The following is a 23,467-nucleotide window of genomic DNA, read 5'->3' as shown; positions in this document are numbered from 1 at the left end:
CGAAACTCTCGCGAGAGGTGGCCAGCTGCCGGTGCGCGTGTGGCGGTGCTGGGCACGGCGGGTTGAGGGGCGTGCAGGGGCCGCGTAGTTCTCTTCTCTTTTCTTCTCTCTCTTCTTCCTCCTCTCCTGCGCTCTCTCCTCCACTCCACACCCCTCACGGAGCTGTGGCGGAGGGCAGGGGTCAAGCCAAGGGGGAATTCGGGGGGTTTTACGCCCCCCCCCTGGGCGCCATTTTGCTCGCCCCATTGGCACCCCCAGTCTTGGCCCCGCACACTGAGAGCTGAGCCGCCGCTTCCCCCCCGCGTCCCCACGGGCAGCCCGAGCAGAGATGGGGAAGGCGGCCAAGCGGAAGAAAAAGGCGTCAGGGCCCCCCTCAGTAAAGGGCCCCGTGAAGTCTGCGATGGCCGTGGTTAAGAGCAACCCCTTTGAGGTGAAAGTCAACAGGCAGAAGTTTGACATCCTGGGGAGGAAGACCAAAAACGATGTGGGGCTGCCCGGTGTCTCACGGTCCAAGGCCATCAAGAAGGTAAGAGATGATATCTAAAGCAGGAAGGAAGGATGGTACCTATGGATATGGGGATATGACAGGGCTGGAGCCCTCTCAGGTGAAATAAGCCGCCGTCTCTGTTGCGCACAGCAGGAGTGGCCGGTCCCCTCTGAGGGGGATGGAGAGCTCGGGGAATGGCTCCAGCCAGTGCAGCCCACAGCGTTCAGTGATACAGGTTTTCCTTAGTGTTTGTGTGGGAATGGTTCTCTTCACAAGTTACCCAGGTCCGGGATACAATGGCACGTGTTGTCGAGTACTGGACTAGAGTCAGTGTTCAAAACCTTGGTCAGTTCTGGTGATCAGATCACAGGGTATTTAGGGTATTGATAATGTTGTAACAGGTAATAGTGAAAGATTGACAGGGCACTGAGGTCGGGATGCAGTGAAAAATGTGTAGCTACAAAGAAACTGATCTGGAAAACTATTGCAGATGATGTTTCTATGCACTGGTTAAATATGTTGGGATGTAATGATCTGTCCCTTGCTGTCATAAGAATGACCATACAACTTAAGAAAAGTAAGTTTTCTTCCTTAAACCCTTGTACCATTTTCAAAATGCCTCTTTTTCTTTCTCTATTGCCATCAGTAGCTACCTGACCAAAATCTGATGCATAAGGGAGAGTGTGTCATACTATGCATCTGGGATTCCAGCAGCCTACCTTATTCCTGGGTGAAACACTCGAGTTTTCAGTGCTCTGTCACTTCAGACAAGCCAGCAAAGAAGTTAATACCTCTGTAGATTAAGTTAAAGCTGAAAAAAGTGTCATTTGAAAGTATGTCCCTGAGATTCTGTGGTATATTACACATATGCTGTTGTTGAACGGAATTTAAAGCACTTACTGGAAGGGGAAGTGCACCAAAAGCAAAGAGATAGTTTATAATTTTATGTATTGTGAGAGATGGTGCATTAAGTATTTTCTTTTTTATCAATAGGAGAAGTATTCAAATTATTAAGTACTAAAAAAAGCACAGAAATGCCTTTTAGTACCCAACATATTAAGGGGTAATAATGTTCATATACAGTGTCTGAGCTGTGTGAAATGTGGTCACTCTAAGAAGTAAATAGAAGGTAGAGTGGGCACAATATTAGATGAAACCTGAATTTCGTGTCATTTACAGCAGCATCTGAAAATTGTGAATGCTCAGTGAGGCTGCAGAGGTCTAGAGCCCAGCCTTTTCCTTTAGTGCAGCACTGTGTGAGGTTCTGGTACTATGAATGGCATAGAATCTTTCTGTAAGAATCAGTTAATGTGCTTTAAATAAAAATAGGTATTTATTCAACCTAAACACAGCCAATAGTTTCTTTCTTTAGAGAGTATATAATATCTTCAGCATGAAATTATAAATTAGCTTTCAGATTTTGTTACTGTTTGTCAAGATTTTAGAAAACATCATAATGTTGTACATCACATTTTAGGATTTGGGCTTTTATTTTATAATAAGAAAAGTCAGGTATTTGCCATGAATTAGGTCACTGGCTTTGGAAAGTAAACCTTTCTCCTTACCTGTCCCAAAAGTAGAGCACAGAGTAAGAACCTTGTATAGGTGTGATAAGCTTCTTTTTACTGACTGGTGTTTGACCTCCCCCTGCTCAGCAGTGACAGGGCTGAATGTGTGGATCCACTCGAGGCTTTTATGTCTTAGATGAAATGACCAAAAAAAGTTCAGCTGGATTTTGGTGGCTTTTTTTTTTTTTTTCTTTCTTTAATATCTTATTCTTAGTTTACTAAGCTTGAGGCATGCCAGAATTCTTCAGTGTAAATGCATGGGGTTTGTATGTGATAAAACAAAGGTGAGGTATAACATTTTATCTTCACATGGATGCTTATAAGAGAACTTGATCTGAATGTCTTGTATGAGCTTCCCATCTTTCTTCATGTTAATTTTTCCTTCTCTTTCACTGTATTCTGGTAAATTATTATTGATGATATGATGGCAATATGATTATGTTGACAGGGTACCTTGGAGTCTTTTTCACATTGACTTTGGAAGTAGTTACTCTCTGTTCTTTTAATTTATCTCCTTTTCTCTTTTTCCTTCTAGCGCAATCAAACATTACTGAAAGAATATAAAGAAAGAGAAAAGACAAATGTGTTTAAAGATAAACGTTTTGGCGAATATAACACCAAAATAACTCCTGAGGAAAAGATGATCAGACGATTTGCTCTGGAAAGACAGGTAAACATTGAAAAAACTCAAACAAACAAAACGAAAAAACAAACTTTTTTCAATAAAAGAAAGCCGAACACAAAAGCTCAAGGCACACTTGAATTTTTAGGTTGGGAGTGCCCCCTTAATATGGGGTTTTGCAGGGTAATGCTTTATTTCTAATTTTATAGGTTTGGAACTTAAGAAAAAGGAATTTTTTTGTGGAAATAGATTTTTTTAATTAAATGTTTTTGGTTTTGCAAGACAACTGTTTGAAGCAGAGATTTCTTTGAGCACTGACATGGAAGAAAGCTAGTTCTAAGGAGATTCATTGGTTAGTTGCTTTTCTTTGACTGCTTTGTTTTAGGAGTTAAATTAGGAAAAGGCTGTAACTATCAAGTATATTCAGTAGCTGAGTAGAACTCAGTAACTTGCTGCCATTCTGTACTGTGAACTGAATGTGCAGGACTGTCCTTTCTGCCTCATCATACTCAGTCCCCAGAATTAAGCAGTGTAATTTTTTATAGGTTGAAGTCTGTTTCATTAGGCCTGAAATGCAGTAATTAAAAATTGATGTTACTGATACATAGATAAAACTTCAGCTTCCCTGGGTTTCCTGAGTTAGTCCATTTGTACATTAGTATAAGAGAGACATGACATTCTCTCAGTTAAAATGTATTTGAAGGAAGATATTGATCTGGCAATGCTCTTACTCCAGTGTTAAGTTCCAGCAAAACACTGGAATAAGAATCTCCTGAACTAGCACTAACACTAAAGGCTGTGTTATTTTGTTGCCTGCGAACTAAAGACTTTTTGATATTTCATTGGTTTGTTTTACTGTTCTTAGCAAAATTACGGAAAGAAGAATATCTATAATCTTAATGAAGATGAGGAATTGACTCACTATGGCCAATCTTTGGCAGAAATTGAAAAACTAAATGATATTGTTGATAGTGACAGTGACACAGAAGAAAGAGGAACACTGTCAGGTAAGAAGTGCCAGCTGGTGTTTCATTGGTAATTTTATTACTGGTAAAAGTGTACATCATTTGTTCAGTGCTGTCTCTCAGTGAGAGAGAATCATGTTCTTGGTAAGAATGTTTAAATCAGATTTGATTACTTCTTAGCCACACACAGACCAGCTCTCTGGATTTTAGCAGGGGTTAGGTGGGACATGCTACTGGCAAGCTTCTTTACTCTGTGAGCTTTCTAGCATAAACAGGTACCTGGATTTTGAGCCCTTTGGCCAGAATCCGATGTGAGTTTTCTGGTTGCTTTCTTGCGTCTTTGGACCTACGTGTTGGCTAAATACTGGAAAAAAACATAATCTTACTTCATACCAAGTATTTGTCAGAGTAAATTATGTGTCTAACATAATCTCTTTTGTTATGGCCATTCCCATAGGGATGGGACTAATGCATGACTGGTGCAATAGCTAAAATTTCTCCAATTCTCAAAGAACAAGGAGATACTGTCCTAACAGCAGCACTCTTGCAGTCATGTGTGGATTTGAAAGATTTACATTCTACTTTTTTTTTTTTTTATCTAGCTGAATTAACTGCTGCTCACTTTGGTGGGGGTGGAGGCCTCCTTCGTAAAAAAGTGTCAAGTGAGCAGCAGGATGAAGAAGAGGAAAAACCTAAGTCTAGGAAAGAACTCATTGAAGAGATGATAGCCAAATCTAAACAAGAAAAGGTGAGTGTTTAGCCCTGAAGTATAAATGAGCACAATTAAGAAGCTGTCACCATTTCTGTATTTGTAGAATAGAATAATAATGGGATAGAAAACAAAGGAGGAAGCTGTCTGGGAGGAGTCCAAGCTCCTTGAATAAAGTCTGACTTTGTAGGCATTTTAGATATAGCTTGTATATCTGCCATTCTTTTGTATCTCCATTTCCCCTTGTGATCACACCTGTTTTCTGAATCCAGCCCTTGTACCATTCAGCAGAGCTCTATACTGCTTCTTCCACAAAGAATGTTTGCAGCTTCAAAATGTTAAATATTTGAAATTACTAATTTGTCAAAGACAGCATTTTGGTTTTGAGTTGTAAATGCTATGTCATGTCCATCTGAACATAACTGCTGCATTTGTTTTTGTTTTATTTTTCTAGCAAGAGAGGCAGACTCGGAGAGAAAGTGCCTTAGAACTGACAGAAAAACTTGACAAAGACTGGAAGGAAATCCAAACCCTTATTGCCCACAAAACCCCAAAGTCAGAGAGAAAGGACAAAGAAGTAGAAAAACCCAAGGTGAGGTTTTGACTAGACTAATTTTCTTGGTTCTGGTAACTTGTAGTTTTTACTTGTAGTGGCTGAAGTATAAGGCCAAGTTCATCAATTCAGAAAAAAATGTTTGCTGTTGTTCACATTGAAGGAGTCCTACAGTTTTAGGACAGTCTGATTAGTTGGAGGAATATAGGGTTCTGTATGATTTCTCTGGTTTTAAGTAGTTATTGCTTTTCTTTTGTTATGAAGTGAGAGGGAGGTTGCAGACTGAACAACACTCTTGACTACAGCTTATTTGTAGGACAAATAAATTTTCTTGAAGAATTAAAATTGTTGGGAACACAGACTTATTTTGAGTGCCTCCGGAGTGTTCCTTTGATAAAGAAACTTGTGCTTGACAACAGACATTTCCTTGTAGAAATTGGGCTCTGTTCCTTTCAAAAAGGGAATGAAAATAATTTACTTTTGAGTAGATACCTTACAGTCTCATGCTTTTTTTATTATTTGTAGTCTATACTAAGGGAAATAAAGTTTTAAATTTAAAAAATAGGCATTGTATTGAGCTTTTTATTTTTCTTCTAGAAATGTGAAGTATCTTGCAGAACACTGTACATTTCCATTTATTGTTTTGCAGTAGAATCCAGATTTTGTAACATCAGTTAATTAGTTCAGTCTTGCATTAAAACTGATCTCAAAGTACAACAAAAGATACTGGACCAGAAGTTAATATTTTGGTGTATTGATTTTTGGGTTTAAGCTGCTCTGTGTCCTGTTGAAGCTCATTGAGTATCAGCATCCCTTGTTATTTTCTTTGAGCTAAACTTCTATGTAGTAGAACCAGCAAAGGCTTATCTCGTGTGACAGTGTAAAATGAAAATTAAAAATTTATTAATTTATTAATTATGACTGTGTTTTCTTAAATTTTTTTTCAAAATATTGTTTATTAAGTAATAAGTAATCCAGTTATTATTTAAGATACTATTTTTAAGTTTTTCAGTTGTGAGTAACTTAAGTAAGGAAAGGGGAAATTCCAGGAGAATTTCTCTTTGTCTTAATTCTGAGTTGAGTGTTCTTGCAGCTTGCTTTGGAAGCAGTCTTTTCCTTTTATCTTAACAGTCTGATTTCTTAGCTGTTAGTCTGGCAGAGGGATGGCTGCAAAGCAGAATAATGAAACTTAAGATAATAAACAATTGTATAAATATTTCTTTAGCCTGATGAATATGATATGATTGTTCGAGAACTTGGATTTGAGATGAAAGCAAAACCTTCAGAACGGCTGAAGACAGAAGAAGAATTGGCCAAAGAGGAGCAGGCCCGACTCCAGAAGCTCGAGGTATACCATTTATGGATGAGATTGTTTGGGGCCTGTCTTTTGGGACTGACTGTTTAAATTCATTGCTTGACCTTAGATTGTAAGTGGCTGTTCTAAACTGCAATTCGTCAGAGGGTGAATTCAGGAAATCTTCTGTTTGTGTTTGTAATCTGATATAAAAACAAAAAAACCTCATAGGCCTAGTATGTGACTGTGGAGGTTTATGAAATGAGTCAATCTTCCTTCAATAAAAATGTAATGTTACTTTGATTTGCCTTTAAATGTTTTAAATTATTTGGAGTTAAGGGGTGCTTCTAAGTTAGTGGAGTATCATGTTGCACAGCAGTTGAATTAATACCCTGGACAAGTCATTTATTGTTTTCTTCTGCTATTGGAAGAGCCTTTCATTGATAAGGTTTGCAGAGGGATAGGAATGTCTTGGGAAATGTTGCTTACTCTTTCTGTTACATGGAGCACTGAGTCTTATGGGAAGATGGAATAATTTGGTAAATGTTTCACTCTTTCTTTTTGTTCTGATGTACTAAGAATATATTTAAGACTGGACATATCTTATGGTATGGTTGTGTTCACTACAGGCTTGTTACACACACGCCAAACAGCTAGACACTGCAGAATCCTGAAACACTTTAGAAACTTTTATTTTCTAGTAATGATGTCCCATAAGCAAAAGAGGTAAATTTTAAAGTAAGAGAACACAATGCTTCTGGTTAACCCAGTTTTAGATCCTTTTAAATAAACTAATCCTATTGACTGTGCTCTTATCAGACTGTACTCCCTACAAAAAGAAGGGTATTGTCAGCTTTTGCCCATAATTTCTCAAGTTGCTGGGTTTTTTCTTTTCGCCAACTTCCTGAGAAATCCAAGTTAACTGGTTTTTTTCCTTGTGTTTTCTTAGCTGTAGTATTTGAGAGATCTTACCTTTTGGTGTAGTTACCTGGTTGATGTGAGACATTTACATCTGTGTGTGGTATTCCTTGTGAAACATAGGCAGATCGATTACGTCGAATGCGTGGAATAGATGAAGAGGCAAATAAAAAGAGACCCAGCCACATGTCAGCTGATGATCTCGCTGATGGCTTTATCCTGGATAAAGATGACAGGCGTTTATTGTCTTACAAGGTAAGGTTTAAAATTTCTGGATTTTCAGAGGTCTGTAAAGAAGATTAGGAAAAACAGTTGGCAAGTGAACTCTGTTGAGACATTTAATCTAACCTCCTGCTCAGAGGATGAAATCACCAGTTTACTCAGATCCAGTCTGTTGGAAAATCTCCAAGAATGGAGGCTACTCAGAGAGATGTCCACTGTCTGCCCTTATTCTGAAGAGTTTTTTTCAATATCCAGGCTGAATAAGCCCAGGTCTGCCTCTCACCACAGAGCAGGTGCCCCAGCCCCCCAGCAGTCTTGGTGGCTTTCTGCTGAACTTGCTGCAATTTATCAATACCTTTATTATTTTTGAAGGGCCAAAACTGGATGCTGTATTGTGTGTGGTCTCACAAGTGTCAAGTCTCCTGACTCTATTCTGCTGTTAGAGTTGCCTTCTCTGCCACTGGCCTGCTGGGTTGAAGAGGAGGCTCTTTAACATTTCTGGGGTTTGGGTTGTTTTTTTTTTAATTTTCACTGTGTTGATACAGCTTCCATTAAACTTCAGTCTAGAGATGAGTAGATTTCTGACATATCTTTGATTAAGGTGGCAGAGCAACATAACCTTAAAGCTGAAATTACAAGTCACCCTGGCTGTGGTGCACATGTGTGTGCTGATTCTGTCCCCTCATACACAAGTAACAAGAGAACTGCTGTTCTCCTTGAAGGGAAGAATACCAGTTATGAATGTGAATTTAAACTGATGATTAATAAAATCAGCATAGGACCAACTATGTATCTGATATGCTATTTTAACACATAGAAGAAACATATTTTTATATAAAGAGTGTTTCTGAAGAGTGATGTTGGAAGTCTTTTTTGTATCAGCTGCTAGTTTTCCTTCTGTGTGATTTCTTTTATTCCTCATATACTGCTCTTCTTCCAGTTTCTTACAGCCCCTTGAAAACACCCTACTTTTTTAAATCTGTATGTATGTTCTCTCCCTAATTTCCCTTCTTGGCTGGCACTGCTGGCATTCCCTGCTTGGTCAGGGTAGCAAGGCTCAAATTCTCTTCATGCATATTTAAGATAGCTTTGCATGGTGATTGTGGTGAGGTGCTGCCACTTTATCAGTGTTTTAACTGGCTTGTTTTCTCTATGGACAGGATGGAAAAATGAATATTGAAAATGAGGAGGAGAAAGAAGAGGATGAAGGAGAGGAAGAAGAAGAGGAAGGAGAGGAAGAAGATAATGAGGATGAAGAAGAAAGTCAGGAAGAATCTGCAAGTGAGAATGAGGAGGATGATGCTGCAGATAGCCACTCTGATCTTGAATCTGATACTGAAAGTGAAGAAGAAGCTGCAGGGAATAAAGAAGAGAAGAAACACAAGGCAAATGAAAATGAATCACAGAATGTGGAGAAATCAGATCGAAAGAGAGAAGCTGCCAAATCAGAGCTTCCCTATACATTTACTGGTAAGCAAAGGACTGATCCAGAGATCTCTTGTTGTCAGGGGGTTTGTAACAGCCAGTCAGTTTATTTGCCCTGTAGGTATTGCATTCATTCATGAAGTTTTGCTTCATAGTTTTCTTCTACTATTTAAAGAGCAGCCAGTAATTGCTGTTCTTAGTGAGCAAACCTAATTGTAGGAACCAGATCTGTTTCATCCCAGAGCAGTTTCAGTGCCTCTGAGCAGCACCAGAATTGGAAGATAAAAACAGGGGAGTAAAATAAAAATACCTGTGCTCCTTTCTGAAGGCAACCAGCTATCCAATCCAAAGTGCTGTTGTTTTACCTAAGAGAAGCCAGAACAGTATTTTGTGATCTATACTTACAGTTTCTCTGGTGTTTGGACTGACATTTTTGTCAGAAAATGCTTGGAGAAACAGGATTCTGAAGTTTAATCCCTGTGATGTAACATTGCATTATTGTAGAGACACTCAAAGTTTGGCTGCTCTTGGGTCCATGCCTCACAGGAAGGAGGAGACATGTTTCAAGTAGTACACAAAACATTCATTCATATAAGTACATAATTCATCTAACTATTGTCCTGGTGTAGATTTCTCTAACAAAAGTATCTGTTGCAAGATTAAACAACCTTTCAAACAACTTCCTAAAGTGCTTGTGTTTTTCCATCAAAACAAGATGACTTACTACACAAAGCTTTTTGAATTGCATTCAGGATTTGCTTTAACCAGAAAGCAGTCATAATAAAATAACTCAAAAACCCACAACTAGTTAGGATGGCTTCTAGCATGTTGACTTCTGTAAAAAACTAAATATATGCCAGGGTTGTTGTGCTTTGGGGGTTTTTAAAATAATTTTCTATTTGTGGCCATATTGCTGCCTTTTTAAATGTTTTTCATACAAAAGCTAATTAGATGTGAATTAAACATAAAGCTAAGTGTATTATGGTAAATTTTTTGGTTGAATGTGCATTTAGGTTTAGTTCTGCTTTATGTCAACATAGTTGTGCTGCTCAGCATACATGGTAAATAGAGGATGACTTGAGCTTTAAGCATTGAAAAATATGTTATTTTCTGACCTATGTTCATAGAAATAATGCTACATATATGCTAGTAGATTATTAGTGTTTTAAAGGTAATTATTTAAAACATCTATAGTTTCTTTTTTATGAACAATAGCATTTTCAGATTGGAAATCTGTTGCACATTCACTTGAATTAAAGATGTAAAGTTTGAGATTTTTGTCTGGTCAATTTTTGGTCTTATTTTCTAGTTCCTGAGTCCTACGAGACGTTTAAGTCTTTATTGGCTGGAAGAACAATAGAAGAACAGCTTATTATACTGGAAAGGATTCAGAAATGCAATCATCCAAGCCTTGCAGTGGGAAACAAAGCAAAGTTGGAAGTATGTTTTGTTTTATGTTTAAAATAACTTCTAATTCCAGAGTAAGTTTTAGTAAGTATTTAGGGAGTAGTATAAAATATACATGCTTCTTTGTTGTGAGTAACAGTACAATTAACATGATAATCTTCATTTTCTAAGAATGTGTCACTGCTTAAGACTATGTAGAATGAAGAAAAACTTAATAATTTTAACATATTATGCTTCTTGCAGAAATTGTTTGGCTTCCTTTTGGAATATGTTGGAGAGTTAGCAACTCTAGATTTACCAGAGCTCAGAACAATTGACAAACTGGTCCTGTAAGTATTAAATCCTATGGACTTTTGCTCCTTCAGGGTTTAAAGAGAAAAGCTACCTAGAGTAAAGCATTTAGCTTGCTGCTTGTGTCAGATATCCTCTAGAACTTGTTGGGAGCTGGTAACTCTCAGCCTTTATGTTTTAACTTTGTTTCATGTGTTACTTGATCTATTAATTATACCAAGGGATTTTCAAAACTTCTGAATGTATTTTTTGATCTGCAAGATGCTTTTTGTGGGTAGTGGATAAGTAATATCATATATGCATGAAACTTCTGTATAGAAGGTTATTTAGACAGCTGATAAAGGATTTTAAGCTTTACAGTGACACTCTGCAGTTTCTGTTGCAGTCTCTGTTTTTTCCATGAGGTTTAGTTCTGTGAATTCACTCAGGGAGCTAGCTGAAAATGGAATTAAAAGTGTTGTAGTAAGCTCACATGGAAATTCCAACTCAACATGTTGCAGGAAGTTGTCAGTTTGGCATTGTTGTCTTCAAATACCTGACAGCCAGTTAGGCTGTGAGGAGAGAGCCAAGTTTGTCTCAGAGGTATAAAGCAAAGGACAAGAGTCAATGGACAAGGGCTGCAACAAGGGAAATTGCAATTAGATTTAAAGAAAATATTTTCTCAGAAAAGGTACTAAACATTGAAACTAGTTTCCCAGAGAAGCTGTGAAGGTGGACAGAACTCAACAACGCTATGAGCAACTTGATCTGGCTTTGAAGTTGGCCATGTTTTGTGCAGGGGGCTGCATCAGATGATCTCCAAAGGTCCCTTCCAAACAAATTGGTCTATGGTTCCTATCTTGAATTTGCAGGATAGACAGCTTTCTTTCAAGAAGATATTTTTTATGTAGCTTTCAGCATATGTTTTTTATTTCATGCTGAAGTCAGTAAGTTTTAAAAAATCTGTTACGTGCAGCATTAGCATTTATTGCTCTGTTGCATTCAACAGTAAGAGCTCTGACCCACTGATACTGTCACACATGGTTTGTACCAAAGGGTAAATATGTTTTGGTTGTCTTTCAGAACTGGGATATATTAATATCAATGCAGAAAAATTTCAATGAAAATACTGGGAGACCAGACAGATGCAGGCTCCAAACTGCATATGCCTGTAGGCACTAACCATAAGCCAGGAGCTGATCTAACTTTTTGTTTGGTTTTTTTTTTCCTTGTTTGCAGTAATAATTTCGCTAACCACATTGCTGCCTTACATGTTGTTTAATATTGCCTAAGAGTGTTTAGAATAGTGGGCTGTCTAGTGTAAGCCAGCATTCTTCACTGCAGCAATATCTAAAGTTAGGAGATTCAGAAGGACACGTCATAACCTTAGTCAATGATTTAGGAGTTTATTTTAAAGTTTAAAATCATTTTTTCCGTAAGATTTAGAAACCTACAACTCAAGGATTCTCACAAGGCCTCTCTGTAAACTAAATTACAGTATTAATCTAGATTCTAAGAAAGAGACATTTATTGCAGGCAATTTGTAATTGTTATGATGTAGATGGAACACAAGAAATCTTCCTGTGGGTGCTTAAAAATCAATTTTTTATTAACATCAGTGGTGTAACTTGATTATGACTTGAATCTCTTGTTAATAGGCCATTGTACAATCTTTGCCAGATGTTTCCTGAGGCAGCCAGTGACAGTATCAAGTTTATCCTTCGAGACGCTGCACATGATCTGGAAGAAGTAATTGAAGTCAAAGGCCGTGCAACATATCCAGGTTTAGACACGGTAACAAATGCAGATTGCTGGGATTATCTCTTTGCATTAGTACAGAATGGTAATAAATGCAAGATGACATTATGTAGTGAATTACTAGCATCTGTGACTTTTGCCTTTCTGGAGATAAGTTGTAACAAAAATCTGCATAACAACAAAAAAAAAAACCCACCCCTAAGAAACAAACAAACAATACACACACACATTCTTCAGAATAAAAATGTGACTGTGGAATTAATAAGAGGAAAAGATCTTAAAATTGTCTCTCCAGTCTTTATAGCAGAACATTGCTTTCCTCATGAAAACTTAAATAGGTAGTTTTAGGAAGAAGTGATATTATCAATTATGTTGTGACTTCTTTAATTGTGTTAGGTACAAATGTTTGAAAAAAGGGCTCCATAGAAGTGCAATATCTCTACAATATCTCTTAGGGTAAAAAAAAAAACAAAAAACACCCAACCAACCAACCAAGAAAATATTATTATGCATATAAAAATACAGCGTTTCTTAGTACTTTATATATGATAATGACAGAATTAGTGACTTGGGAAGAATTTCTTTCCTTGTTGTATTCGTAATATTCTATTTTCCCTTGCCATGTTAAATGTGAACAGATTGCTTTTACAGTGTCTAGGTAAGTGGCTGTAGGAGAATTCAAGAAGGGAACATATGGAAAATGGGTATTTTTAAAACTGTAATAAAGTTTCAAAGACAAACCATAAATCTAATTGGGAAGGAACTACTTGTTTTCTGTCTGCTTGATGAATTGCTTCTGCCTAATGCAATAATTAGACTGTTGGAGGAAAAAAGACTGACGTCTTGGTTCTTACAGCTTGGAAGATATATTGAGTTCTTTTGAAGAGTCTTTATTCAGGGTATTTTGAGTATTACAGGAAATGTAGAGAGCTTTCAACTTCAATTTTTAATTTGTTACTGTCACCCTTATAACACCAGTCACACTTCTGGCTTTCATTCCCCTCGCTGGACTTTTCCAGGTTGCAGGCCATCAATATCTTTTAGGGTGGAATTATCACTTTGTGTTCTCAAAGCACTTGTTTGAATGAATATTCCATAGATCAGCTGTCTTAGTAGGCTTTTCATGCGCCTACTGTTATTTTAGCCTGCAATTCAGAGTCTTTAGTAACCAAAACACTTCAGGAGAGTCTCTGTTTATAATCAAAGAGGAACAGAGAGGAAGCAATAAAACTTTACTTCCATCTGCTTTACTGTGTAAATATCCAATTAAATAATTTTCATAATTACCTTGCAGCTGAGCTTTAATTTCCATATGGTCTCGACAGGTCACTTGTAGCTCTCTCAAGTCCCCTTCAATAAAAGTGCACCTAATCCCTGCTTAGGTTCTTTCAGTTCTTTTGGCTGCAACTGTTTGTTGGCATGTGCCAGTGCCTGAGGATTCTGGTCACTTCATTGTCTCTGTTGAGGACTGTTTGAAAGGTGTCACAGGTCCTGTGTGGCCGCTTGCTCCTTTGTTTGTGGTGTGAGAATATGTGATTGTGGTGAGCTGAAGGAGATCAGATGTTCCCATGGAGTAAATGGGGTTGGGAACCAGAGTTCCTTCTTAGTTGTTCTTGTTCTTTCAGCTGCCTCACTCAATCCAATGTAAGACCTGTAATGGATATTCCTTTTTCTCGTCTAACTTAAACAGTTGTCTCAATAAATAGGTTGTGTATCATATCAGATGTCTCAAAATTACAGATATTGTAGTATTTTTGACTACTGTGTTGCAGTTATTAATTCAAAAGTTACATATGTATAAAGTCAAGATCCTGGGAATAATGTCCTAACTGTATTTTGCTTTATTCTGTTTTATGTGCACTCAGCTTATTTATTTGAAAATTGTATCTCTACTGTTTCCAACTTCTGATTTCTGGCACCCAGTTGTAACACCTGCTTTTATGTACATGAGTCAGCTACTTACTAAGGTATGTCTGTGATGTTGTACCTCAGTATATAACTTCATATTTATGGTTTCTTCCTCAGACTCCAAATATGTATGTTAGCATTAATGTATATGGTGGAAATGTACTTGAAAAGGGAGCTTTGTGTTTGGTATAGCCACAGATAGTAATTGGAAGAAAGGGTGAAGAGGAAAACACCCTTGCAGGCTATAGTCCAATTCACAAAACCGTATCTCTTCAATTTTTCAAGCTGTCACAAAAGAATTCCTTCTATAGTAAATAACATGGGACTAATAGAACAGACTGAAAAGTCATTCATTAGTGGTTTCTTTTCCATGTATTGCATTTCTTCTCACTTAAGAGAGGTTACTTAAAAATTGGCAGTATTTGTTTTCCTTGAAAATGTACCTAATGCAGTGCATTATTTTTCTATCCTAATATCCTGTTTATATGTTTCAAAAGTCTTGAGCTAATTGTTCTATTGCTGCCAAGTTGCTCGGAGCCTTTTATTTCACTGGTTCATTTCTGAAGAATTTATTGTTTGTGGTTTAGCACCTTCTAGTGGCTAAATGAGTTCTGATAAACCTGTTACTCAGTTCTGTAGATACTCTTCAGTTGAGGACCAGGGAAATCCAGTGTGGTTCTCATCAAAGATCAAGGGCTCTAATTTTATAGACTTAAATGCTTACAATGCAGTTAATAATGCATCTTTTGGGGAGATCCGGAATTTGTGATGTATAGACTTTTAATTAGGAATATTTTGTTCTTTATATTTCTTTTAGTGTCGCATTACAACATTGCAAGATGTTATTAAAGGTTTATTTATATGCTGTTTGTTCCTGGAATATGTATCTCTCTCCAGAAGATTTGTGCCAGAACTCATCAATTTCCTTCTTGGAGTACTTCACATCTCTCTACCCAAACAACAGGCCCAGGGTGAGTCTGTTGAATATTTAATTTTGAGTAAATGACTATTTAATTTAGAGTCCATTTTAGTATTGGGGTTTATCTTTTAAATTTTTAAAATACAAATATTTCACACTGATTTCATTGTTTTTGAACAAATGGCCAAAATCATCTGCTAGTTCAGCCAAAAACAACCTTGATTCTTGGGCATCTTGTTATGAGCTAGATCCTTTAGTGTTATTGGCAGGAAGGAAAGGACTGAAGTTATTAAAGGAAATGAACTCATGTTGGCCGCAGTGCAGTATTTTTGCGATGTTGTCGCTCTAAACTGTGTGATTGGACTGTGCTCTGAAATTCAGAGTTCCTGATGGATTCCTGATGAGTACCCTGTAACTTCACAGTGAGGCAGCAGCTGATGCTGCAGATAGCCTTCATCTTCAGCTAATAGTTGTATCACCTAAATGAGAGAAGTATATCACAAAGCTGGTATTTTTCCTTATTTCACATGGATTTGTAGTAGTGTAATAGAGGGGCAGCTATCCCCACAAGCAGGATTAGTGACATAAGTGTGTAAACTTAACAATTTGCAGACAACAGAGATAACAAAACTATCTTTTCAGTGTGATCCCTCTGTTAGCAATTTTTTTTTTATTTGCCAATCTCTGGTTTGTTGTTGTTGTTGTTGTTTTCCTTTTATTAGTTTCTGCCTTTAAAGTTATTCTGGTTTTGGGGCTCTTTATGTTGACCAGTTCAGTGACAATAATTTACTTTTGACGAGTTTTGTCAGTGTATAGTAACTAATTCATGTGTCAATATCTCTGTCTGAGCACAGCAGGCAGGTGGAGACTCTGCAGGCAGGATATTACCAAATGAAAAATTCTGTTATTTTATAAACTCACAAGATATCTGGGATTTAATGAACTACACACTATGCTTTAGTATGCTTATCACTTGATGAGATCCTTTAGAGTCTGTTCTCTAAATAGTCATCAGTCTAATGAGGAAGGTTTAGCTTCTGTCAGTATTCCAGTAGTAAGCAGCTCCCTTCCTTTCCCTTCAGGACATTTTTGCCTTTCCATGCAGGCTTTTTTTTTTTTCCATTTTGAATTTTTGAACTACCACTGATCCCTTTTTTCAGTTAACCTATCACTGCAGTGTCACCTTTATTATCTGCCATGTCTGCACATTACAGACCTTCCCCCAGCTGCTTTGCACAGCTTAGCAGTTTCCTCTGGAGTGTGAGCCAAGGTTACACAGCTGGGCTGCATCAGGGCTAAGCCTCTCTCAGAAAGCCAACAGCTGAACCCTTAGAAGGAGGTGGGAAGAGGTTATGGAGTGGGTGGGTTACGTAGTACTGAAAGTATTTTCTCTCCTTTGTGTACTCTCTTAGGAATATTTGATCTGCAGAGGGTTTTGGTAAAGTTAAAACACAGGATTCTGCAAAATTAGATAAGAAACTTGAAAAATATGTAGTGTTAATTATTGATCAATTGTTACCTTGTTTAAAATGCTTATTTGTATTTCTGTTAATGATTTTGCACTAGTTAAATTTGCATGGTGTTGGTTGCTGTTAGCAGTGAGGAAAAGCTCAGTAAAAGATACATTAGAGGCCCAGTGTTCTCTTTGAGGAGTTTCCAGTCAATGTTGATGTTTTGAAGTTCCCTAGGTATCCAGTTGTGTTTTTAAATATTCATGGTGGAAGTTTTGCTGGTAGTTGTGATGGTTAAGCGATCAACATGGAATATTTTAAAGCAGACATGCATCTCTCTGGAATGTCAATGCACCATCACACCAAAGAAATTCTTGGGGTTCAATTTTAACGTTAAGTAGAGTCAGCAAATAAATTCCTAATGTTTTAATTTTGTTACCTCGGTAAATTTCTCACATGAGAAAGATATATGGAATGCAGCTTCATAAAAAGCTGAAATACAGTCTGATTTAGAGTAAAAGCTGTTACTTTAAAAAAAGAAGAGCTGTAGGAGGGAGTGGGAAGGACTTGTCATGGTTGATAGCTTTAGCTAATTGAATTGTTAATGAGATCTGCTATCCTCTCACAAGTAAAGCAGATAATAAAACTCACATATCTTAGTTCCTGATGTTGCATAAGCCTGTGTGTGCCATAATCTCTTACAACTTTGGACCTCAAACCTTAAAAACCTTTTTTTAAATATACTGTCTTCTGGCCTTTGTGAAGAGCCACATACAGGTTGTAGAGCATGTAAATAATCCGAACTTCAAGTTTGAAAGAGTTTTGAAGTCAATTCCATGGCAAGCTTGCAAGATATAAGGAAAACAAAGAAGGGAAAAAAGCCCCCAAGGTCTAGCACAGAGAATGCAAATTATTTTGTCCCTTAGCCATGAAATTCCTCAGATGCTTCTTTCATGTTGCTGTATAAGTAGTTTCACAGATCAGCTTGTGATCTGTGCATAGAGATTCTTTAGTGTTTTCCATATGCCCTGCTCCAGAATATATTTTGTGTTCTGTACTCCTCCTGTTTTAAAACCCCTCTGCTGGAGTGGGAGAGGACTTTAGGGTGTGTCTGAGGGCTGCTGCTGTGGGCTCTGTGGCTGCAGCTGTGGGATCTCTCTGCTCCAGCTTACTGTGCCTCATGACCACCTTGTGGTCAAAGCCTTCTGCTTGTGGCCCCATGGGGAAGTCCTGTGCCTGCCCTGTCCTCTTATCCAGAGCTCCATCCTGCCCCAAACCTGCAGTTTAACTGCCCATCCTGCTTCCCACAGGGCAAACCTGTCTTAACTTTCCCCATCCACAGAATGAATCAAAGAATTGCAGAATGGTTTGAGTTGAAAGGGAACTCAAAGACCATCTAATTCTAAACCCCCCTGCCATGGGCAGGGACACCTTCCACTACACCTGGTTGCTCAAAGCCCCATCCAACCTGGTCTTGAACACTTACAGGGCTGTGCCACCCACAACTTCTCTGGGTAACCTGTAGTCCAACACCTCACTACTCTGATAGTGAAGAGTTTTTTCTTTTTATCTAGTGTAAATCTACCCTCTGTCAGTTTAAAACTGTTATCCCTCATCTTATCACTACACTTCCTGATAGAGTTCCTCCCCATCTTTCCTGTAGGCCTCATTTAAATACTGGGAGGTTGCTGCAAGGTCTCCTCAGGGCCTTCTCTAGGCTAAACAACCCCAGCACCCTTATATGGGAAGTGCTCCAGCCTTCTGGTCATTGTCATGTCCTTCCTCTGGATGCTCTTGAGCCACATCTGTGTCCTTCTGCAGGGACCTCAGAGCTGAACACATTCCTTCAAAGTGGATCTCATGACAGTGAATTAGAGAAGAATCCCCTCCCTCCACCTGCTTCCCACACTGCTTTTGTTGCAGCCCAGGATGCATTGGCTTTCTGGGCTGCAAGGGCACACTGTCAGTTCAGCTTTTCATCCACCAATACCCTGAGTCCTCTGCAAAGCTGCTCTTCATCCCAGATTGCCCCAGTCTATCCATGTGTAGGATTGCCCCAGCTTGGATGCAGGACCTCACAGTTTTTTGTTGGACTTCGTGAGGTTCATGTGGTCCCAATCTCTGAAGCCTGTTGGGGTCCCTCTGGATGGCATCCCCTTCCTGTAGAGTATCAAACACAGCCCTCACCCTGGTGTCACCTGCAAGTTTGCTGGGGATGCACTCAATCCCACTGTCTGTGTCCCCAGCCAAGATGCTCAATAACATGGTCCTGGGACAGACCCCCTGACAGACCCTACTCATGACTGATCTCCATCCAGACATGGAGCTGTCAGCCACAATTGTGGCTGTGCCATCCAAATAATTGCTTATCTACTGTGTCATACACCTGTTAAATTCATGCCTCTCCAGTTTAGAGACCAAGATGTTGTGCAGGAGAGTCTCAAATGCTTTGTACGAACCCAGGTGGATGATACCAGTTGCTCTTTCCTTACCTATCAGTGCTGTAATCCTATCATAGAAGGCCACCAAACCTGTCAGGCACAGTCTGCCCTTAAGCCACGTTGCCTTGACAGCCCATGTTGTCACTGAGCACTTCTGTGTTTTGCGTGTTTTGTTGTGGTTTCCAGGAGAATCTGCTCCACACTCTTGCTGGACACAGAGGTGAGACTGATCAACTTGTAGTTTCCTGTATCTCTTCTCCTTCCATTTTTAAAAATGAGTATTGTTTTTCCCTTTTTCCAGTCACTGGGAGCTGCAACTTTTCAAATATGAAAGTGGTTTAGGAGCTTTATCTTGCTAGGACCCTCAGATGCCTGAGGTACCAGGGACTTGAGCACATTCAGGTTCATGAGTCTCAAGCCTGACCCTCTATAGTGGACAGAACTTGGTTGTCCCAGGCCCTGCCTTTGGATTCTGTGACTTGGGCATTTTGACTAGAGCAATGACCTATGTCCTCATGCTCCAGTGTTTTTCATTGTTTTTGAAAAATTTAATACAGATGATAGATAAAGTATTTTTAAAGGTAGTACAATTGAAAATGTAAAATGAGTTGGCTGCTTTTCTTCAGAAAAAATGAGTAGAATGGATCTTATTTAATGACTGTTTTTCTTGCTTTTTTAGGCTATACTGTAGTGCATCCATTTACACCAGTGGGGAAAAATTTAGAATTGCTATTGGTGTGTGATAAAGAGGATCTGAAAAGTTGGGAGAAGCAAAATGTGCCATTGAGTATTTTGACTAGATTAAAGGAAGCCAGCAGAACAGAGATAAATCATACCAGGTATGTAAGACGTACAGAAGAACAGAAAAAGTACTAAATCATCTGTTGTGTCATGTCAGTGATGGTGCTCTTTAGAAGTAAAAAGAGGAGTAGTGGATAGTTCTGCTGTGTTCAGTGCACTGATATAAAGATTTGTTGCTGATTGAATTCTTTTGGTATTTAGGAGAATGAATTTTTTAGTCTGAATTAATAGCTATTTCTAGTTGTAACTGGTTCTGCCAAGCAGTCTTAATGGATTCTGCTAACAGTCCAAATTTAATAAATTCAGACAATTTTATTTGAAAATTCACTCCAGATTTTGCATGTAAAATTGTTAATTTTTTGTACATTAACAGGTTATCATGTCTAGCCCTGTGTTTTGACCTTATTAAAAAATGTGCAGCTCTCTATGAATCTTTACCATCATTCCATGAAATAATGCATCCTATCAGAATACTGCTTACACAACATGTGCCAGTTAATGAATATCCTGAAAAAATGCAGGTATGTATTCCTCAGGATTTAAATAATCAATGTCTTTGTTTTATTAATAAATTCTGTGATCTTCCTCTGTGCATAAACAAAAAAAAAAAAAAAAAAGTGTAAGCATTAATTTTTTCAAGGGTCACGCATTTTGGGCATTTTGATGATCCCATGGAAAAAACAAAGAACAGGGAATATTTAGAAAAGGTCTTTTTCCATTGTATATGGTGTCTTGCCTATCTAAATGAATAGAACATCACTTGGCTTGTAATAATATAGCATTCCATGAGTGACTTAATTTATGAGAGTTCTTCTGTATTGAATCTGTAAGACTTTGGTAAAATAAATACATGTACCAAACGGGGGAGGTAAAACTTACAACTGTATAGGTAAAATGGACATGAATACCCCTGGTCAGTACATTACCTAGAATAGTTGCTTATTTTCTAGTAATTATATTCAAAATTTTAATCTGTCACTTCTGAATGTAGCAGAATCATCTTCTCTTCATTGTAAAATGTCCCAAGAGAACAAAGTTGTATAGATGAAGTCAAATGGCCTATGTTTTTTGCCATCAAAATAAAAAAAAACACAGTAATTCTTAAAATTACCATGAAAGGAAGAGTCTGAGGTAAACTGCCTTTAGTCTTGCATCTTCCTCTGATAGGTGAAACTACCAGCAGGTAGACCTTTCTCATTGTTCATGGTATCATTTTAATAGACTCCCAAAACCTTTTAAGAATTATCCGACTTCATTTCCAGCATGTCAGTGTTAGCAGTGTTCTAATGAGTAACTGTGACTTAACCCAGGAAAAAATACAGGGGAGAACATTACTGTTGACAATAGCTTTTGATTTATGGTAGTTTTGATATGTTTTTACAGTTGTAATTTGTTCTGCATTTTCAGGAATGGTATCACAGTGCTCTGAAAGAGCTGGAGAACAAAGTAAAACATTATACTCCACTGATATGTGAGAAGAGGAAGCCTGTGCCATTGAAACAGTATACTCCTAAAATTGTGAAAGTGTAAGTAAAGAACACTGGATGCAAAGGAAAAGTGCTTTTAAACCTCAGGATTTTGTGTATAATTCACAAGGGGCCATCTACTTGTGTGGTAGGGAGGGAAAGGAAAAAAAAAAAAAAGGAAAGGAATTTTAAGAGCAAATATTATCTTGTAGAAAAAATAGCACTGAAAGTCAACTCTTGCCCATATAATGAATTGTAAATTAACAAGTTTCAAGATGATTATTATCTGGTCGGTTGCTTTACTAAATGCTCTGTCAGGCAATCAAGTCAGAAAAATGAGTAGTTCATATGTGTATGAAATATATGATGGTAAAAGATGGATTGTGAAAAACACTAATTTAGTTTTGTATATAATAGCACAGTGTTCTGATTCAGGAAATCTGCTTTATATTGGCTGCTGATTTATTTAGCCATATTGGTTATTTACAGAGGCACAAAGTGTCTATTTATTCTAATAATCTAAGAGGATGGCTTTGCTCTGCCATACACACTTAGCCCAAGTAATTGATCAGACTTCTTCTGTAAAATGCATCTTCTGAGAAGGTCTGCAAAATTTAGGATGTATGAGGGAGATGCCATCTTCTTCCATGTGTCTTCCATTCTTCTAGTCCAGCTTTTTTAGTCTGTTCAAAGTACAGGCTGCATATGGGGAATTGAGGTGTGGTCATTGGTATGATGATGAAGTGCAATCAGAAGGTCTGGTGGGTGGTTTTCTAGTATGTTCATTGGGCAGCTTGTTATTTTGCAACTTATTCATATAATATGCAGGAATTAAAATACTGAGTTAGTTTTCATACAAAACCTCTCCTTATAAATATGAAAAAGTTGTGGGTCTAAGGTGTTCTGTGTTCACACATACATTCTTATTTCAGCTTAGAGTTTGGAAGAAAGCAGGCAGGCAGCAAGAAGGAGCAAGAAAGAAAGCAGCTGATCCAGAGGCATAAACGTGAACTTAAAGGAGCCATTCGAGAGATTCGGAAAGATAACCAATATCTGGCCAGAATGCAGCTGTCAGAAATCATGGAGAGGTAACGTAGCCTTGGTTTCAGCGCCACTTTGGGGGTTGTTCTGTTCTGTTTTGTGTGTTCATTTCTTTGCTCTGTGCCAAGACTGACAGTAATGATCAACCATACTAAACTAAAATAAAATGGGACAATTTGAGGGAACATTAGAGATCATTTAAAGTGTTTCCAGCTTTGTGGTTTCATTTCTCTAGTTTAAGAGGATGCAAAATGTTTTTATTTAAATGACGTGTTGGTGTAATTTAAGAAATGATGTGTTGGTGTAATTTAAGAATTGTGGGACTTTTTATGAATTATTAATTATTCTCTAAGTATACTTATTTTCCCTAATGTAATTTTTCTGAAATATATTATATGTTGATTGTTTGTTTTACAGAGATTCAGCCAGAAAAAGAAAAGTGAAAGAGCTTCTTGGTAGCCTTGCTACACAGGAAGGTGAATGGAAAGCAATGAAAAGGAATAAATGGAAGAATTAATTGGGACTTATCAGTAAGGAAGCTTACTGCCATATAAAACACTGCAATCATGGCTTTTGAACAGATTTTAATTGCATTTTTTGGATGCATTCCTTTTGAGGAGACACCACCATTAGATTTGTTTGAAAAAATGAACCTGCTTATTAGGAAAATCCACAACTTTTCATAAGGAAAATAAAAACAACACTTTTGTACGTGGCATGCTTCTGATTTATTTTAATGAGAACATTTGGATGAGTAATCAGAATTCTAAGTCTAAAACCTGATCACACACACCTGACTTGAACTACACACACACAAAAAGTCTGTGTCAGAAACCTGTTACTGCAGGCTGGTGACAGGTCACTAGTGTGGTTCCATTTCAGGGCCTCTTCTCTTCAACAGCTTCATCTACAACTTGCACATGGGATTTGAAGCTGTACTGAGTAGTTTTGCTGAAGACACGGCATTGGAAGGAGCTGCTGACTCCCTCAGAGGCAGAGGCCCTGCAGAGAGATTGACTTTCACCAACCATGTGAAGTTCAACAAGGGCAAGTGCTGGATTCTGCATCTGAGATGGCACAACCCCGGATGTAGGGACAGATGGGGAATGAGGGGCTGGAGAGCAGTGCCAGGGAAAGGGACCTGAGGGTCCTGGTCAGTGGAAAGTGGAACATGAGCCAGCAGTGCCCTGGCAGCCAGGAGGGGCATCCCTGTCCTGGGGACATCAGGCCCAGCATCGATTG

The 23,467-nt window shown here is 38.1% G+C and overlaps 1 protein-coding gene across 1 annotated transcript; it reads left to right on the top strand.

Annotated features, from left to right (window-relative positions):
- Positions 1-22: 22 nt before the first annotated feature.
- Positions 23-22,936, top strand: NOP14 (NOP14 nucleolar protein). The gene is made up of 18 exons (XM_083861805.1): positions 23-526; positions 2,591-2,725; positions 3,543-3,684; positions 4,245-4,390; positions 4,806-4,943; positions 6,130-6,252; positions 7,240-7,371; positions 8,499-8,808; positions 10,073-10,203; positions 10,414-10,499; positions 12,099-12,234; positions 14,064-14,165; positions 14,924-15,077; positions 19,597-19,756; positions 20,092-20,239; positions 21,126-21,244; positions 22,117-22,272; positions 22,643-22,936. Exons 1-18 carry the CDS (start codon positions 329-331, stop codon positions 22,740-22,742), a joined length of 2,616 nt encoding a protein of 871 aa, XP_083717931.1. The 5' UTR covers positions 23-328; the 3' UTR covers positions 22,743-22,936.
- The last annotated feature ends 531 nt before the right edge of the window (positions 22,937-23,467 follow it).

The sequence above is a fragment of the Zosterops lateralis genome, assembly GCF_965231275.1.
Source record: "Zosterops lateralis genome assembly, chromosome: 5".
Lineage (NCBI taxonomy): Eukaryota > Metazoa > Chordata > Aves > Passeriformes > Zosteropidae > Zosterops > Zosterops lateralis.
Note: the sequence above shows the minus strand (reverse complement) of the source record. Positions and strands in the feature narration are given on the sequence as shown.

Coding starts and splice junctions, on each gene's coding strand:
- NOP14 (XM_083861805.1), top strand. CDS start 329: ATGGGGAAGGCGGCCAAGCGGAAGAAAAAGGCGTCAGGGCCCCCCTCA. Junction 6,253..7,239: donor CCCGACTCCAGAAGCTCGAG/GTATACCATTTA, acceptor TGTGAAACATAG/GCAGATCGATTACGTCGAAT. Junction 10,500..12,098: donor ACAATTGACAAACTGGTCCT/GTAAGTATTAAA, acceptor TCTTGTTAATAG/GCCATTGTACAATCTTTGCC.